We start from the raw sequence: 19,047 nt of genomic DNA, 5'->3' as shown, positions 1-19,047 counted from the left end.
GGACAATCCGGGGAAAAGTACAATGTCAGTAAGTATTCTCTTTACATCCTTACTTAAACTCTTTGCTGTCTGTACACAAATGACAACAGAGATGTTAAAGTGTCTGAGCTTTTGAGAATTCGACACATATCTTGTTCTCTTTTCTTTAACAAAGATGAGAAGCAAAGTCATCTAAGATAAGAAGACATCTATGAGGGTAAGTCTTCCAATCGTAAGATTGCAATTTCTTCGAAATGTATTCTATCTCTTTCTGTTTTTTCTGAAGTGTTTTCTCTAATATTTCTGCATTTCCTCATTTGGGTCTTTAAACTTAGAATTTATATACTCATTTATAGCATTGTACTTCAAAACCCTTCTTTGGTACTTCTTTATCCAATCTAACAACTCAGTATCCTTATACATACTAACTTAGACTTCTTTATAATATCTTTGAACGAATTGACGGTTTGGTCAAATTGACCAGAAGTCGAACAAATAACAACTAACTCATAGAATGGGTTCTTCTCATCTAGTTCTTGTGTTGTGCAGCCATTTTAAGATAAGTGAAAGTCTTACCCGACCCAGGTGGTGCAATTAGACCTGTTATACCATTCTGAGCAAATAAGAACTTGTCATGTATAGGCTTTATCTGAGCATTTTCTAACTTCCTCTTGTTCTTATTTAAAACATTCTCAAATTTTTTGTCAATGTCAGCAAACTTTTTTTCTAACATATTTTTAGAAAAATTAAATTTTTATCTTTTAGAAAATGTCTAGCGATTTCGCCATCTATATTCGAGACAAACTTTTCGACAGCAAAACATCTGTCGACCATAAAATCTTACATAGTGTAAACAAGAAAGGTGAATTTGTTCTAAAGTTCTGTTTCTGGGAATATGACAAGAACCATAAAACATTAAGCAGAGAAGTCTTAAAATTTGTCAATGACAGACTTGTTGACAGAGATGACGCTCTTGGAGAGATGAAGTCCAACAAAACTTCTTAGAATGCAAAGAAGACACATGCACTGTTCTTGAAGATGAAATAGAAAACAGAATAGAAGAGCTATTAAAGGACAAAGAACTTTTACAAAAATATGGTTCTGAGAAGTTTGACATAACTCCACCAGAAAGAAGAAGAGAGAAAAGAAAGAAAAGAAAGTAGAAGAAGAGAAGAAAGAACCTGAACCAGTTCCAGAGAAGGGGAGATATGACATGTAAATAAAATTTTATTTTTAGAACATTTCTGGGTCAATGTCAATGTTCTCTTCCTCTTTAGGAGCAAACACTGGCTTAGACTCTAAAATCTTTTTACCAATTTACCTTGAACTTCAACTATCTTAGACTCATAATATTCATAGTCGTCTGCTTTCTTTGGTTCATAAGGTATAACAAGTTTGTATGCTTTGCCTTCTTCGAGTTTTGAGAACCTTCTGTCAAAACTTTCTTTGACTGCTAACAAACCTTCTATGTCTAAGTCTTCAAATTTCGCACCATTTTTAGTCACAATAGCAAACTTAACTGTTGATGTTCCAAACTTTTGCTGAATGAAGACTTTCAAAATGGTAGAAGTAAACATTCAAATATGTGAATGGGTCTAGTTCTTCTTTAAGTCCTGACATGTACTTGTTTACTGAGATGAATTTTGTCATCTTTTCTATCGGATAAAAAAATATTTTTTTTAAAATTTACTCAGAAAAATTTTTCTTTGTATATACACCATTCTGAACATCTAAAAGACTTTTGACATTTGCCAAGAATGTTCGTTTAGAGCTGTCATATAACCATACTCTTGACAATATTGTTTATACGAATCGTACAATGACCTTTCATCTAAACACTCAAAGTCAGTTTCATCTATGAACAGTTCATTATACTCTTGTTTGCTTTCTAACAATGTTTGTCTCTCTTCGGTATGTGGAATTTGTCTTGGATTGAACTTTGAAATATCTAATGTCATAAAATATGAGAACAAGTGGTTGTAAAAGTCAGATGTCAAAGTTTCTGCTAAGTCGTCAAAATATTCTGTATCTTGCATATGAGAATCTGACGTTCTGACAACTACATATCTTCTGTCAGAACTTTCTAACTTCATCGGAACAGCATTGTTTGAACCATAATGAAATTTGCAACATTTTCACAAACCTCTTTGGTCTTTATATTTTCTTTCAACAACTCCAACTTTGTCTGTTATAAGACTCTTCAAAGATCTGAGTTCAAAACTTTTGTTGTATCTATACTTTGAAGTTCATTGCAAACTATAAGTTTCATATTCTCTATTGAAGAGTTAAATTTACCGCAGATGTTTTCTAAGTTTGTCATATTAGGGTTCGAATAACCTTCTAACAGTTTGCACAAAAATATCTGTAAAGAAAGTATTTCTTACCTGTTCCTTGTTTTCCAATTATAATGAGAGCAGTTTCATTTTTAGCACTTGGATGTTGTAAGATGTTTGCAAACCAACATAAGATATACTCATAGACTCTTTCGTTTCCATTGCATATAATTTCTTTGACATGGTCTAACCAAGCTTCTATAACATTTTCTTTCCATTCTACTTGTTCGTATTTATATCCAGTGAAGATAGAATAGAAGTTTGGAGAAGGTGTATAAAACTTTATACCACGAACTGAAAAATCTTCTAACTTTGACAATAAGATATCCCAAGCATCTAACATCTTCATGCCAACTTGTACGACTTTTATTTTCTTAAGTTTCTGTTTACATTCTTGTTCTGAAACTATTGTTGCTCTTGGTTGTTAAAGACAACATCCATCTTTCATAACATAACATTCTGGGGCAGAGTCGACATAAATGACTAAACGTTTCAAATTCTCGACTGCTTTGTTATAGTCTCGAAATGGACACATATTTCTGAATGTTTGGAAGTCATAAAAATCTGAAACATCTATTCTGTACATTTTTATAAAAATAAAAAAAATATTTTTTTTATTCTTGAGCTATTTGTTGCATTTGTTGCATTTGTTGTTCTTGAGCTATTTGTTGTTGAAGTTGTTCTTGTAATACAATACTTTCACCAGTTGCATCTTCCAATTCGAAACTTTCTGCCGTCATTGACAAATACATAGGACATAAAAGTTTTACAGGAACAAAGTTTGCGTCAACTAAGGTTAAGTTTATACTTGCCAAAGTGTTTGAGTTCACTAAGGTTGAAAACTCTGCATTCGAATGAACAATAGGCAAACCAGCAGAGAAAGTGTTGTTTATACGCATAAGTATCTTTTGGTCATAGTAGTTTCTGTCGACATTCGAATAGCACTTTGAACCTAAGTTTGAAACAATATATAAAATAGGTGTGCTTAAAGTCAATGGAACAGACATTCCTTGTATGACACCTTTTCCTTATAGGAAACTGTTGGTAGTAAAAACCAGATATAAGTTTTGTATTATAGCTCATATTGTTTATAGTAAACTCAGTCGGACATCCAAACATAATGAAACCTGCTCTAGTTGCAGCACATGTTACACTCGTCCTTAAAGTATTAAATAAGTCAACAAAACCTTTGTGGTATATCTGAGTAAGTATCTTCAAAGGAGTATTTTTTTACCATTCACAACAATAAAATCTTCTGGTGTCAAAAGAGCAAAACAGGCTTTAGTCGTCATTGTGTTTAAAGTTAGTTTACAATATCGTCCTTGAGGACTTTGTAAGTTTGTTGTTATAGAATTATATGACTCAGGGTTTTTAGTCGTAATAGTATAAACCATTGTGTCTTCTGCCATTTACTTAGCAAATAAATTTTAATGAAATGTTGTGGTCGTCAAATATTTTTATAACGTCTGGGAAACTATTTTTAAGTTCAACGTTTCACCTCCTTTCATAACGTATATCTTGTCAATGACATTATATGAAACACCACAGCAACTAACGTCGGGTTCTATTTCTTTGATGTTTATATCGTCTGCCTCTGTCAAAAGTTTCAATAGTTCTTTCAAAACTTCATGAGGTGCAATGACATATGAGTTCACTTTTACGGTTGTGTTCGACCAAGTTTAACATTATACCTAAAGCTTGACAAATCTTCTCCTGAGTTTGAAGTTTGTCTTTCAGTTGTTGGTAGTCATTTCGAATATCTGCAACAGAACTTAAGTCTCTGCTAACTTCAGGATATGTTGGTTCTTTTACAGGAACTATTGTTATACCATCTTGGTCTTCGTATGGTTTCCCCACTTCAACATCTCTTTCTTTGACATTGACAACAACACTTTGACTGTTTGTTTGAGTTGGTGAATTTAACTTCACATCTGCCACCGCCATTAAACCTTTTGAAACACTTACGCTTCTATTTTCGGAAATGACATTTTACTTAGAATAAAAAGATGGACGTATTCGGATATCTCTTCGAATTGAAGCAGAACAAAGTTTACACACACAACAATACAAATACATTGACAGAATAGTTCTTTATACAAACAATGGTAAATGTTATGAATAGCAGTCTTTGCTGAACCAAAATATTTTCATAAAGCAAAGAAAGTTGGTATAACCGAAATGGTGAAGTTCTTGAAGCAGAAAAAATATAACAACAAAACTTACAGATATTTCTAAAGGTAAGTTTATAATACAATTTTATGTCAAAACTGGCGTACTGTCAATATTTGACGGAGAGAAGTCAGTTCAAGAACAACTTACTGACCTGCTGCCAAAATCTGCTCGATGGAAGCTGTCGTTATGCCAATCTGAGGAGCCCCAGCAGGTTTCATCGAACGAATCTTCAAAAGAGCATCTTCTGTGAAAAGTGCTATTGGTTTTGTAAACTTCTTTGCTTTCAATTCATATGGACCGTCTCTGTCACCAGTATATTGTATTTGTACAGTACCAACAGTTGAAATACCACCCATAAAGTCTTCTGAGTCAGCAAATGGAATGCCAAGCCAAAAGTTTGAACGGTCTCCATTTGTATATTGAGTTTTTTGACTTCCTGTATGGGTCCATACTTTCACATATGGCATAATAGAACTTTGCATTTCAGGGTTAATGGTTGTTGTGAAGTTGTTGTTAAAGTTCATAGCATCTAATGTCAAGTTGTATGACCTCATATCCTCAACTGTAGAATATTCTTCTCTTGGATAATATTTGCCATCTATGTTTATATGATATTTAATACCGGGGTTTGTAGAAACAAGAATAGTCATTTATAGTTCGTCTGAACGGTACAAACATAGTATCTGCATGTTTCATTGCAGTTGTTAAAGCAATATCTGTTCTTGCACCTGCGGTTCCTGGATTTTGGTTTCCAACTTCACCTGCAAAGTCTTTGACAGATATTTGGTGTATAGGGAACATAAGTGGAACTGCAATATATTTGCAGCTAAAGCATTTGAAATATCTGGGTCCAACATATAGACTGCAAGTCTCTTTCTATTCTCTTGCATTCAAACTGTTCGCATGTAAACCTAACTGGGTCCCAAGCAGTTCCAGCAGCATTGAAATAATACTTTACTTCAGTGTTGAGGTTTGAGAAACCAAAGTCTAAGTCAACTTTGTCTTTGCAAAATTCGGCGAATGACGTTTGATTTGCTCCCTTTACGTCTGTAAGAGTGAATGGGTCTTGCGTTGGTGCAATGACTAAGTTATTTTTGCTTGGAGTAAGTTCAATAGAAATTTTTCCTGCCCAGTTTGCAAGTATCTTAAAAACCTGAGATGAGGAAAGATGACAAAGGAACTCTAAGTTTCAGTTTTACTTTAGTGACAGCATTTCCATCTGAACCAGAAAGGTTAACATAAACTCCTGGAACGTTAGGTCAAGTCTTCTTATTTTCTCAATAGTTGCATACTGTCTGTTTGTTCTCTAGCTTGTGGTTGTACTGAGTTTTCTTAAAGCGAACCATTCATAGTTTGCCCATGTTACTGTTTTGAACTAAGTCAGAGTTAGAATATATCTTATATCCCATGAAAACTTCTGGAGCATATTGGTATCCGACATAGAAAATTCCATTGCAACCTTTCTTGTCAGACAACTTGGCAGAAGGTTTTATTTCAATGTCTTGTTCCACGTATAAGAATGAGTTGTCAATAGAAATTATATGAAACCTGTCGCAAGCAATATCTACTGTTGTTGAAGAACCTTCACCAAACTCACCTACGTTTCCATAAGAAACAGCAGTTGTATATTCGTAAGTTCCAGGAACTATTATTGACCTTCTAATGGCATTGTCGCATTCGTTATACCATTCGGAAACATTTCCATTCATGGCATCCAAAACTGTTGGCGTTATATTCTGAGCGGCGTACATTTCATATGGGTAAAAATATAGAATAGTTGGATTTATATATCATAATAGAACCACGTGGACCAAGCTTTACTTTCTTCCTGGCTGAGTTTTTAACTCTTCTTTTTCCTTCATTGCCACTACTTTCACTTTGTTCTTCACTACTTTCACTTTGTTCTACTCTTCTCTTTTCTTTGTGTCGCTTTTGTAACTTGCCCTCTGCTTCAAGTTGTAGCATCTTTGCCTCATGTTCACCTAGTATGTTGTAAATTTCCCATGTCCTTTTTGCCTTTGGGCTCTGGTCGCCCATCTCAGGTAACCTATATCCTAGAAAGAGTTTGTCATAGTTTGTATTTGAGTCTTCGCGTATTGTTTGCATGACTCTTTCCTAGTTTCCGGTTCAAGCTCTTCAAACAGAGCTTGTCCATAGGAATAAGCTCGTTTCCAAATATATGTTTTTGTAGCCATTCTGGTTTTCTTTCCATGTTACCAACAATATCTTTGTGAATGGAAAGCTTTTACCCAATGTTTCAGTCTTGCGTCATTTATTTCTGTAGTTTCCAAAGGAGGGACTTGTTCGTTTCCTTCAGGCTCTTCTAGCTGTTGTTGCTGAACTATTTCTTCCATGTCTGGTTGTATCTGAACTTCTTCCTGTGGAGTTTCTTGTACTCATCTGGTGGCATTTCATATATTCCGAGACCGTTTTTTAACAAGTTCCCTATCTAAGTCATCCGGACTCATAAACCTTTCTTCTTTCGTTCCGTCTCTATTTTTTACGCTTTCATGAAGAGAGTTGAATTGTCATTTAGCTCTGACACCAAATATCTCGGAGTAAATTCAGTCATGTCATTTGGATGATATGCATATTAAATCATATCCCTTAGCGAGCTTGTATTTTCCAGGTTTGAAATTATATCCCATTTGGTGCTGAACCATAAAGCTAAATAGGTTCGGGTCAGTATTTCCTTCCTTGAACTTTCTAATAGCTTTCTTTATATCTGTCACTAAAGTCAAGAGTATCTGGGTAACCATAGTCTTCTTTAAGCATTTTTAAGAAATCTTGGTTTCCTTGTTCTCTACTTCTATGTCCTTGCTCTGTTGTGGTTGTTGTTGTGCAGGGTTTTGAACTGTTGGTTGCTGTGCTGGTTGGAGGTGGTTGTTGTGCTGGTTGTTGTTGTGGTGCTGGATTTTGAACTGTTGGTTGTTGTGTTGGTTTTGGTGCATGCCTGTGTCTGTGTCCATGTGACGATGTAAATGTTTTAGGTAGTCCTGGTGCAGGTGCTTCTCTTGGAGGGTTTGGTGGTATATAAGTTCCACTAGCTAGTATATAAGTTCCACCAGCTGGTATATAAGTTCCACCAGCTGGCACATATGTTCCATCTGCAGCATAGTGTCCTACCTGACTTTTCGTTCTTAAGAAAGCATTTACTAGGTCTGTTTTGGTCTGTTGTAACTCTTTTTCTTGACTTTCCACAACAGTTGCTCTAACGGCGTCATAGGCACTTTGAACTGCCTGTCTCGTTGCTGCATCTGTTATTTTCGTCATATTTTGTGCTACTTCTCTTAACTCGTTGTCGAAACCTTCAGACTTCAGTTTCTTTCCAGATGAGAAGTCGTTCACTAGTTTCACCTTACTATGAAGAGCTTCGAAGGCATTCTTAAAGTCAGCATTTGTTAAAGCTTCATTTGAACTGTCTTCATCCGCTTGTATTTTTGTCCTTATTGACCCTATAAGTTGGGCTGCTTTAGCGTTGGCTTGGGCATCTAACCAGTCATTATTAGCTTTTATAATATCTGCGCTTTTCATTGCCTTTTGCATGGCTGCGTCGTTATTTTTACTTTCTTGTGCTAAGTTTTCATACTGTACGGTTTGGTTTTGCAACTGTAAAAGTTTTTCTGCCTTTACATTTGCTTCAACTTCTTTTTTATACTCATCGCTATCCATATATGTCTTCAGGGCTTTTTGTTTTATCTCTTCATCTTTCAGTACTTTATATTGAGTAGTATGGTTTTTCAAATTTATGACATCTTGTTCCATTTTTGCTACTTCTGCTGCTTTTTCTGACACTTTTTTCGCATATTCCTCTGTACTTAGTTCTTTCAGTTGTTCTTCTTTCTTCTTTTTCTCTACGTTTAACTCATTGAGTTTCTTTGTCTGTCTGTCATATTCTAGTTTCTTTTCGTTTTCACTTATTTGTTTCTGTATGTCTATGTTTGACTTTTTGACATCTGTTATTTGATTTTTGAGTGAACTCAAATTCATTTGACTTTGAGGGTTATAAGCTGTTCCGTCTGCAGCTCCACCATAGCCTGCCATTTTCGCTAAAAGTGCCGCTCTTAAACCTCCACTCTGTGCACCAAGAACTCGGTTTAAAAGCATAGGATTGCTTGACATTTGTTGCAACATAGTGGGGTCATTCATTATTTGTTGTTGCAACTGTTGTTGTGGTGTCAGTTTTACTATTGGATGTTTCAATGCTCTCTTCCTCTTACGTATATTCTTACGTAGCTTACGTGGCATTTTAAGTGAAGTTAAAAAGCGGTTTTTGACAGATGTTTATATGACACTTTTTGTTCAGCTCAAAAAACTACTCGGTCAAAGTGTTGTCAGTTTTGTAAAATAACCGTCCTATCTCATTCTATAAGGGAGAAAAGGCTTCTCAAAGTATACTTCCTTGGAACGCCCGTAACTTTTCCTGTAGCGACGATAGATCCTTACTTGTCCGGACAAAGTTATACTATTTTGAGTGCTCTACAAAAAAAGTCAACGGCGACGACTCTCAAAAATTTTTTATGGGCTAGAGGGCACGAAGTGCCTGGAGGCCCATCCCAAGAAAAAAAAAACTTCAGGGCTAGAGGGCGCAACGCGCCTGGAGGCCCCACTACCTTTTTTTTTTTTTTTTTTATATCTATGATTAATTGATAAAAATTATTGAAATTAAAACGTAATTCACAAATCTTTTTATTCTTATAGTAACTTTTCAAACTAAGATCATATCATTCATATCTGGAGCCTACTGATTCTATTTATCTTATTTATTTGGAAATCTGTCGTTTAGATCTTCGTGGGACTACCTTTATTGGGAAGTCTCGCACATGTAGGAATTGAGAGGTGCCGAACAAGTTTTGAAGGATTCTTTGTGATAAAATTAATTCCTTGGGAAAATTTGCATACGGTACTACAATATGAAATAACACCAGATTCTGATACTTTAATTTGCTCATTAAGCATAGGTAAAGTAAATCTTCTTCATATTACATCTGATTTAGTGTATTCGGTTAGGATAGTATTTTTGCTTGTATTAGGTTCATACACAATGATCTCAACTACATATTTCCTATTCAGAAAAAAATCTGAAAATTAAAAAAATATGTATGGATTATGTGTCTGAGACGGATATATCTTACATTACTTAGCAAAACATATGTTTATATAATACGAGATATATTAACAAGTTAGTTCTTTTTGATCATTCTTTATCATCTGTTACAAACACATCACATTTAGGTCAGGTGAGTGGGGCTTCCAGGCGCGTTGCGCCCTCTAGCCCCGAAGATGTTTAGTATAAATGAAGTTTTTATTCGGAAAATTGTTAGTCTTCTGGTGTGAATTCGGAGGACTCTTCTTGGATAGAGTCTTGTATTTCCTCCTCCTCTTCTTCCTCCTCCATTGCTTCTGGGAAGAAGCCTTCTTCTGGGTCGAAAACATTATATAATGTGTAATTGAATGACACATTATATCTTTCTTTGAGTTCGCTCCTGACAAAGAACTTAGTTCCAGGAATACAGAAGACTTCTGTGCGTTGGAAAAGCTGATGTCCTGGAACGAATTTGGCAATTAGAGACTTCTTTTTTCCGAATTGTTCAGGAGTTTTCATGACGACAGTAACAACATCTCCATCTGCGAGGTCTTGTTGTTGTTCGGAAAGGTAAAGAGCAATGATATGAATGGTTGCTGCGTTGAATTCGAGAAAGTCGAATTCAAATTGTGTTGTCGTATAACATTCAAACCATTTTGTACAGTTGTCTCCGAACTCGTCAACGTATTCATCTTCGTCATATCCGTAACTAAAGACTTGGAATTCGGCAATTCTCTTGTCGAATGACCGTTGGATGTAACGAGGAAGATTTTGACGAACTTGGTATAAAGTTCTCAACATTATAAGCTTAGTAAATGTTGGAAAATACTGAACTAAGACATCGCTAAGCTCAATTGGACTTGGAATTGTCTTAGTAAGTTCAATTGAACTAGTAATTGCTTTGTTCAGAACTTCACAGAACTGAGTATTGTATGTAGCGTCTGGTTGTGTGTTTTCTTCGGCGTCTTTGAGATATTTAGAGCAAATTTGTTGAAGAATTCTCTTAATTCGCTGTTAGACTTTTGGTGGTTATTCTAACCGCTGTGCCGGTTCTTGGAGGTTGTGGGCTTTGGCTTTGGTTAGCGGTGAGAATTGTTAATGTTTGAATTGTGGTTAAACAGCGTTGGCTTCCATTATGAAAATGAACTGTTTTTTTTCGGACCACTCATAGAAAAGTTTGAGATAAACCGTTTTCGTCAACGTAACCCCCTCTATTTTTTTATTTTATTTTAGTTATACCGTGGGAAAAACAGTTTATCTCAAATATTGAATGAACTATAAACGTTTTTTTGTTTTCTATATATACTTTTTTGTCCAACGGTAAACTTTTTACACAACGGTTTTTGGGAGTCGTCGCCGTTGACTTTTTTGTAGAGCACTCAAAATAGTATAACTTTGTCCGGACAAGTAAGGATCTATCGTCGCTAAGGAAAAGTTACGGGCGTTCCAAGAAGTATACTTGAGAAGCCTTTCTCCCTTATAGAATGAGATAGGACGGTTATTTTACAAAACTGACAACACTTTGACGAGTAGTTTTTTGAGCTGAACAAAAAGTGTCATATAAACATCTGTCAAAAACCGCTTTTTAACTTCACTTAAAATGCCACGTAAGCTACGTAAGAATATACGTAAGAGGAAGAGAGCATTGAAACATCCAATAGTAAAACTGACACCAAACAACAGTTGCAACAAAAATGATGAATGACCCCACTATGTTGCAACAAATGTCAAGCAACCCTATGCTTTAAACCGAGTTCTTGGTGCACAGATACAGAGTGGAGGTTAGATAGCGGCAAACTTTTAGCGAAAAATGGCAGGCTAATGGTTGGAGCTGCAGACATTGCACACATGCTTTATAACCCTCAAAAGTCAAATTCTGTAATTTCCTCTGAGTTCACTCAAAAACTCAAATAACCAATGGCTATGTCAAACAAGCTCAAACATTAGTACAACTACGTAAACAAATACTATAAGTGAAAACGAAAAAGTAAAAACTAGAATATAATCTCTCTCCTCTTCTTCTTCTCTTCTTTCTTCTCTCTTCTCCTCTCCTTCTTTCTCCTTCTTCTCGCCTTTCTTCTGCTTTCCTCTCCTTTCTTCTTCTGTCTCTTCTGTCTTCTCACTAGACCTCAGATCTCCACATCCACTAAACTCTCAAAGTCTATGAAGTCTTCCTATCTCGGTACTAGAAGCATAAAGGATGATGAGCAACACTGCGGTTAATATGATAACCAATTTACTAGGAGGAATATTGCCGTAAAAACAATGTGTAGAAAAGCAGCAGAAGCTACCCAAAATATGGAACAATGAATGCTCTATAAAATTTGAAAAACCATACCACTCTAACTATAAAGTATGAAACGTATGAGAGATAAACAGCTGCGAATGACATAACTTATGGATACCGCTGATGAGTATCAAACTAGAAGTTGTAACGTCAAATTAAAAGGCATCGAATAAATCTTCTTTAACAGTTTGCAAAACCATAACCCCTGCGTGTACACTATGCATAAATTAGCACCATAGAAGCTTAAAAATAACGACTGCTACTCCATGCAAAAGGCTATATGAAAGCGTCAGATATTCTTAATAAAAGTCTCAATAATGCACTGGTTAGTACTGTCCCAAGCATAACCGCTTAAAGACAGCCTAACCTTTATAGCGGTTCTAATAAGGACAAATAATACTACAAGCGGATTAAGACAGTTCAAATATGAACTTCTAATTGAATCCTAACTTTTAAGAATGCCTTCGAGCTCTTTCAAGTAAGCGTTGAAACTATGAACGCTTCTTCATTCCTCTGGAAAGAAACTGATCTGAGGTTCTTCGACAAAAGAGTTAATGCAGATATACACAAAATATGACGAATACATACAGATGCAGCATTATACGTTACGACATCTGTCCAGTTCTTTCAATTAGTGCCTATGTACGCGTGGTTTGGCAATCATCCCGTTGTCTGCGTAAGTCAAGGAACAACACTGATTACCCGACCTCAAAACATGACCTCTTAGTAATCTTTGCTTTCTTATAGTAAGACATGCTTCAGTTGATTATCGTCTTGCAATGGACACTATGTGAGTGTGCTAACTTGATATATCTCCACCTCTCATTCTTAACTAGAGAAGCGCCACTCTGCTCACAAGACCCTACCTTCTCCTAACCATTTACATTCGTCACTGGCATCTAGACTACAGGCTCATCCACTGTGTCGTACAATTACCTATATCTACACTTTTAAAGCCACCAACAGTTTCTTAAGAATCCAGCACTTATAAATATAGCAAATCAATACAATCACTCAGATAGTTTATTAAATACCATTACTTGCAATACATTATTCGATTTAACTACTATACATCACTAAAATCAGTATTCTAAAAATCACTCTTGCTATACATTAAATATATATCATATCTTATTATTTACTATTATACTCACCATAACAATAACTATATGTTATATAAAACCCTTGGTCAATATTAATACACAATCATTATAGATCATATACTTAATTTACTTAATTTAATATGACAATATAAATATTCTATCAATACAGTTATATTATTGAAATAACTATTAATCTGCACACATGCACTAGTTTAATTTATATACATTCTCATTGCTATAACAGCACCAAATGTAAAGTTTTCAAAACCCTGCACCAGCATACACCAACAGATTCAAACAATCCCTTCCACCCCACCAACAGAGCAGTGACATCTAAATCATGAAGTAAAAAATAAGGAATACTCATAACATTTCTTGAAAATGCTTTTCGACTGTTTGCTTCAGATACTCCTTGACCTTTTATGACAGATATACATAGAAGACTCTGCGATATGAATGACGTACTGTACTTGAAGCACTCTGAAATAGGAGGTATCTCGGCCGGGTCTGCTGCTGGGACGTATCTTCTTGTCAGCATAGGTGTGCAGGTAGCTCAGATTGAGTACGTTCTGCGCACTCTTCTTCTGTTTCTTCTCTCTTTTCTTCTTCCTTCCTATTCTTCTCTTCTTCTTTTTTCTCTCCTTGACTCTTTGTCTCTCTCCTCTCTTCTATTCCCTTCTTCTCTGTCCTCTCTCTTCTTCTTCTCTGCTCTATCTACACGTATTGTGCGAGCTCCATCTCGGTCTTCTCCTTCTCTCTTCTTCTCTCTTCTTCTCTCTTCCTTCTTGTCTTCTTCTATCTTATCTTCTCTTTCTTTCTCTTCTTCTCTTTTCTCTGTCTTGGCATATCTCTTGGATGTATGGTCTTTCGTACTTGAGCCTGTGAGTGTTGATGTTAGCAAAGGACGCTCTATGGCGAGTTGTCCCTCTTCTCTTTCTTCTCTCTATCTTCTTTCTTCTTCTATCTATTTCTCTCGCTGTCTCTCTTCTTCTTCTTTTCTTGCTTCTCTGGGCTCTATCTTAGTGGGAGAGGCACTCACCATCTGCGTCCTTTCTGCTTCTTCTGTGCTACGTGTTTCTTCTCTGAACTCGTATCTTCTCTTCTTCCTCTTCTTCTACTTTCATTTCTCTTTCTTCTTCTCTTTTCTTCTTCGTCTGTTTCTTCTCTCCTTCTCTTCCTGATTTCTCTTATCGTCTCTACATGTTTTTAGGTTATTTACTACCTTCTTCTCGCTTCTTTCGTTCTTCTCTATTCTATCTTTCTTCTCTTCATTCCTCTTTCTTCCTTTCTTCTTTCTCCTTCTCTCTTCCTTTCTCTCTCTTCTTCTTCTGTCTCTCTTCTCATCTTCTCTTCTTGATTTATCTTTCCTCTCCTTTCTTCTCTCTCTGTCTTCTCTATCTCTCTGTCTCTTCATCTTCCCTCTAAATACTCTTCTTAACCTTACTAATCTTCTTCTTTATTTCTGTCTATCTGCTACTCTCTTCACTATCCTTATCCTTCTTCTATTTCTTCTCTATCTACTCCTTCTATCTACTCTCCTTCTTCTGCTCTTCTCTCGTCTTCTTCTGTCTCTTCTGCTCACTTTCTCTTCTTCTCTTTCTACTCTCTCTTTCTCTCTCTCTCTTCATTACTCCTCTTCTCTCTTTCTTCTTTTCTCTTTCTCTTCTTCTCTTCTGCTCTCTTCCTTCTCTTGTCTCTTCTTATCTCTCTTACTCTCTCTTCTTCTTCTGCTCTTTCATTCTTCTAGTCTCTCCTTCTACTCTCTCTCTCCTTCTACAATTATCCTTTTCTCTTCTTCGCTCTACTTCACTATCTTACCTCTTCTTATTCTAATTTCTCTACTACTTCACTCTCATATGCTCTCTTTCTCTGTCTCATTCTTCTCTCTCTCTTCTTCTCCTCTTATCTCTCGTCACTCTCTTTCTCATCCTCTTTCTCTCTCTCTCTCTCTCTCTCTTCTCTCTCTCTCTCTCTCTCTCCTCCTTCTCTCTTCTCCTTCTGCTTCTAGGTTAGTGGTATCCATGTGCTTCACTACTCCTTTCTATCTTCTTCTCTCTCTGCTTTCTCCTCTTCCTTCTGTTCTCTCTCTTTCTCCTCTATTCACTATCTCTCTCTTCCTTCCTTCTATCTATTCTTTACTTCTCACTTCTCTCTCTCTTCTCTCTCTACTTCCTCATCCTTTTCCTCTACCCTCTTACTTTTTCTACTCCTCTTTCTCTTCTCTCTCTCTCTTCTCTCTCTATCTCTCTTATCTCTCTCATTCTCTCTCTCTCTTATCCTCTCTCCTTTTTCCTTCTCTTTTAATTTCTTCTTCTCTTCTTACTTTCTCTCTTCTCACACACTACTCTTTCTCGTTCTCCTATCTTATTCTTCTTTAATTCCTTCTATTCCCTTCATCTTCTCTCACTCTCTACATTCTCCTTTCTTCCTTCTCTTACTCTCTCCATAATCTTTTCCTCTCTCTCTCTATTCTCCTGCTCCCTTCCTGTCATTTCTTCTCTCTTCTACTCTTCTCTTGCTCTCATCTCTTCTCCTCTCTCTCTCTCCTCCTCTTTCTCTCTTCTCTGTGCTCTCCTTCTTCTCTCTTCAATATTCTTCTTCTTCTCTTGTCTTCTTTCTCTCTTCTCTTCTTCTTATCTCTTCTCTCTCTCTCTCTCCTCTCTCTCTCCTTCTCTTCTCTCTCTCTCTCTTCTCTCTCTTCTTCTACATTCTCTCTCTCTCTTCTGTCTTCTCTCTCTCTCCTCCTCTCCTCTTTTCTCTCTCTATCTTCTCTTTCTCTCTCCTTCTTTCTCTTTCCTCTTCTCTCTCTTCTTCTCTCTTCTCCTCTTCCTCTATCTCTCTCTCTTCTCCTCTCTCTACTCTTACTTTCTTCTCTCTCTCTCTCTCTCTTCTCTCTTCTCTCTCTCTCTCTACCCTGACTTCTGCTGATCTTCTCTCTTCTTTTCACTCTTTCTTTATTCTTCTCTTCTCTTTCTCCTTTCTCTTCTCTCATTACCTCTTAACCTTTTTGTTTCTGCTTAGCTATTCTTTTCTAAATCTCTGTATTCGCACTTCTCTCTCTTCTCTCTACTCTTTTCTCTCTCTCTCTTCTCTCTTCTCTATCTCTCTTCTCTTCTCTCTTTTCTTTCTCTCTCTTCTCATCTCTATCTCCTCTCTCTCCCTTCTCTCTTCTCTCTCTTCCTCTCTCTCCTTCTTCTTCTACATCTGTCTCTCCTTTCTTTCTTTTCTTCTCTCTCTCTCCTACTACTCTCTCTCTCTCTCCTCCCTCTCTCTCTCTCTCTCTCTTCTCTCCTCTCTCTCTCCTCCCACTCTTCTTTCTTCTCCTTCTCTCTCTTCTCTCTTCTTTCTACTTCTATCTTGTCTCTCTCTCTTCTTCCTTCTCTCTCTCTTCTGCTCTCTTTCTCTTCTTCTCTCTTCTCTTCCTCTCTGCTTTTCTACTCTTTCTTCTGCATCTTCTGTCTCTTCTCCTTCTCTTCTCTCTCTCTCTTCTCTTTTCTCTCTCTCTCCTCTCCTCTCTTCTTCTCTCCTCCTCCTCTTCTTCTCTTTTTCTCTCCCTCTCTCTCTCTTTCCCCGCTCTTCTTCCTGCTCTCTGTCTCTCTCTTTCCTTTCTCTCTGCTCTCTCCTTCTCTCTCTTTCTCTCTTCTCTGTTTTCTTCTACTCTCTCTTTCTTCTCTCTCTCCTGCTCTCTCCCTCTCTCTCTCTCTCTCTGTTCTCTTTCTCTCCTTCTCTCTCCTTCTCTTCTTCTTCTCACTTTTCTCTTCTCTTTCTCTCCTCTCTCATCTTCTCTTCTCTTCTTCTTTCTCTTTCTTCTTCCTCTCTTCTTCTCTCTCCTCTCTCTCTCTTCCTCTACTCTCTTCTTTCTCTTGTCCTCTTCTCTCTCCTCTCTCTTCTTCTTCTCTCTCTCTTATCTTCTCTCTCTTCTCTCTCTCTCTACCCTCTTTCTCTCTCTTCCTCTTCTCTCTCTCTCTCTTTCTCTACTTCTCCTTCTCGTTCTCTCTCTCTCTCTCTTCTCTTTTCTTCTACTTCTTCTCTCTCTTTCTTATCTTATCCTCTGTCTCCTCTTCTTCTCTCTATTCTTCTTCTTCTCTCTCTTCTCTCCTTCTCTCTCTTGCTCTTATCTCTTCTCTGCTTTTTCTCCTCTCTTCTCTCTCTCTCTTTCTCCTTCTCTCTTCTCTCTTCTATTCTGTTCTTCTTCTCTTCTCTTCTGTCTTCTGTCTTCTGTCCTTTCTCCTTCTTTTTCTTCTTTCTTCTCTCCTTTCTGCCTTCTCTTCTTCTCCCTCTTCTTTCTCTATCTTCTTCTCCTCTTCTACTCTCCTCTCTTTTCTTCTCTCTTCCCTGCTTCTTTCTCTATCTCTCTTCTTTCTTCTCTCTTCCTTTCTTCTTCTCCTGTCTTCTGTCCTCTTTCTCTTCTTCTTATCTCTTCTTCTTCTCTCTTTCATCTTTCCTCTTCTCTCTTCTTCTCTTCTTCTACCTTCTTACTTAGACTCTTTCTTCTTATTTCCTCTCTCTTCTTTCTCTCCTTCTTCTTCTTCTTCTCCTTCTCTTCTTTCTTCCTTCTTATTCTTCTCCTCTCCTTCTGGCTCTCTTCTCTTCTCTTCTCCTCTTCCTTTCTCCTTCTCTCTCTTCTCTCTTTCTTCTTCCCTCCTTTCTTTCTCTCTTCCTTCTCTTCTCTCCTCTCCTTCTCTTCTCTCTATCTTCTTCTACTCTCCTCTTCTCTTCTATCTCTCTCTTTTTTCTCTCCACGTCTACTCTTCATCTTCTTCTTCTTCTCTCTTCTGTCTTCCTTCTTCCCTTCTCCTTTCTTTCTCTTTTTCTTTTCTATTCTTCTCCTCTTTTTCCTCTTTCTTTCTCTGCTCTCTGCTTCTGTCTAGTGTCTCCTTCTTTTCTCTATCTTAGTCGTCTTGTTCCCCTCCTGGCCTGTTCTCGCAACGCTCTGAGGCAGTCCCACCCCCCAAGCACCTGTAATGGAGTGGAGATCCGTCGCAGTACCCGACTCTCAGCGGGCGGTAGTGATATCCGTAAGGCTCAAAGTGCTGTGATAATTAGCTCGCAACGCGTCCGTTCTACTCGTCTCGACGTGACTTGGCAGTCGAGATACCCTGCCAACTGCAAATCGTCTTATATAAGATGCCCTAGTCTGGATTACACATATTTCAGAATTTACCCGCGAGAGTTGCGCCTCTATCTCTGCTTCTACCTCTTCTTTCTCTTCTCTTTCTCTCTTCTCTCTCTTTTCTCTCTCTCTTCCTTCTTCTCTCTCTCCTCTCTCTCTCTCTCTTTGCCTTCTCGTCTCATCTATCTCTGTACTCGTCTGCTTCTTTCTCCTTGTCTCCTTTTCTGTTCTCTCCCCTCTTTCCTCTCTCTTGCCTCTCTCCTCTCTCTTCTCTCTTCCTTCTCTTGTCTCTCTCGCCCCCTTCTGGCCTAGCTTCTCCTCCTTCCTCTCTTCTCCCTCTTCCTCTCTCTCCTCTCTTTCTCTCCTCTCTTCTCTCTTTCTTCTCTCCTCTTTTCTCTCTTCTTATCCTTCCTCTTCTTCTCTTCTCCCTTCTCTCTTCTTCTCCTCCTCTTCTCTTCTCTTTTCTGCTGTCTCCTCTTCTTCTCGTTCGTCCTTTCCTTCTCTCTTCTTCTTTCTTCTTCTCTCTGCTTCTCTTCTTCTTTTCCTCCCCCTCTTCTTCTTCTTCTTCTCCTCCTTCTTCTTTTTCTCTTTTCTTCTCTTGCTCTCCTCCATTCCTCTTTCTCCGGCTCTTCTCTCCTCTCTTTGCTGTCTTCCTCCTCTTCTATCTATTCTCTCTTCTCTTCTTCTTCTCTTCATCTCTTTTGACTATTCTTTCTTCTTCTTTTCTTTCTCCTTCTTCCTTTCTCTTCTTCTCTTTTGCTTTCTCTCTATTTCTCTTCTCTCTTCTCTTCTCCCTTCTCTCTTCTCTCTCTTCTCTTCTCTCTTCTCTCTTCTTCTCTCTTTCTCTCCTTTCTCGTAGTCTTCCTCCTCTCCTTTTCTCTTCTCTCATCTCCTTTCTTCTTCTCTCTTTCTTCTCCCTCTTCTCTTCTCTTCTTCTCTTCTCTCTTCTCTCTTCTTCTTCTTTCTTCTCTCTT

General features: G+C 37.4%; 3 protein-coding genes and 4 pseudogenes across 7 annotated transcripts, besides 2 other annotated features; 2 read left to right on the top strand and 5 right to left on the bottom strand.

The window, feature by feature from the left end:
- Positions 1-6,181: a mobile genetic element.
- Positions 748-1,198, top strand: TVAGG3_1061750 (annotated as a pseudogene). The gene has a single exon. A coding segment is annotated over exon 1 (451 nt).
- TVAGG3_1061740 (uncharacterized protein) lies at positions 2,927-3,319 on the bottom strand (the record flags this gene model as incomplete). Its single annotated transcript, XM_051256028.1, has 1 exon — positions 2,927-3,319. The coding sequence occupies one exon, from the start codon at positions 3,317-3,319 to the stop codon at positions 2,927-2,929; it is 393 nt and encodes a 130-aa protein (XP_051081602.1).
- Positions 4,628-5,180, bottom strand: TVAGG3_1061730 (annotated as a pseudogene). The gene has a single exon. A coding segment is annotated over exon 1 (553 nt).
- A 55-nt stretch (positions 6,182-6,236) lies between the features above and the next one.
- Positions 6,237-6,590: a mobile genetic element.
- A 698-nt stretch (positions 6,591-7,288) lies between these two features.
- Positions 7,289-8,249, bottom strand: TVAGG3_1061700 (annotated as a pseudogene). Its single transcript has one exon. A coding segment is annotated over exon 1 (961 nt).
- A 230-nt stretch (positions 8,250-8,479) lies between these two features.
- TVAGG3_1061690 lies at positions 8,480-8,732 on the bottom strand (annotated as a pseudogene). Its single transcript has one exon. A coding segment is annotated over exon 1 (253 nt).
- A 1,072-nt stretch (positions 8,733-9,804) lies between these two features.
- TVAGG3_1061680 (uncharacterized protein) lies at positions 9,805-10,371 on the bottom strand (the record flags this gene model as incomplete). Its single annotated transcript, XM_001300688.2, has 1 exon — positions 9,805-10,371. The coding sequence occupies one exon, from the start codon at positions 10,369-10,371 to the stop codon at positions 9,805-9,807; it is 567 nt and encodes a 188-aa protein (XP_001300689.2).
- Positions 10,372-13,382: 3,011 nt separating this feature from the next.
- Positions 13,383-14,141, top strand: TVAGG3_1061670 (uncharacterized protein; the record flags this gene model as incomplete). The annotated part of the gene is made up of 1 exon (XM_051256027.1): positions 13,383-14,141. The coding sequence occupies one exon, from the start codon at positions 13,383-13,385 to the stop codon at positions 14,139-14,141; it is 759 nt and encodes a 252-aa protein (XP_051081601.1).
- Positions 14,142-19,047: the final 4,906 nt, after the last annotated feature.

The sequence above is a fragment of the Trichomonas vaginalis genome, chromosome I (assembly GCF_026262505.1).
Source record: "Trichomonas vaginalis G3 chromosome I, whole genome shotgun sequence".
Classification (NCBI taxonomy): Eukaryota; Parabasalia; order Trichomonadida; family Trichomonadidae; genus Trichomonas; species Trichomonas vaginalis.
The sequence above is the reverse complement of the archived record's forward strand: the minus strand, read 5'-3'. Positions and strand labels throughout refer to the sequence as shown.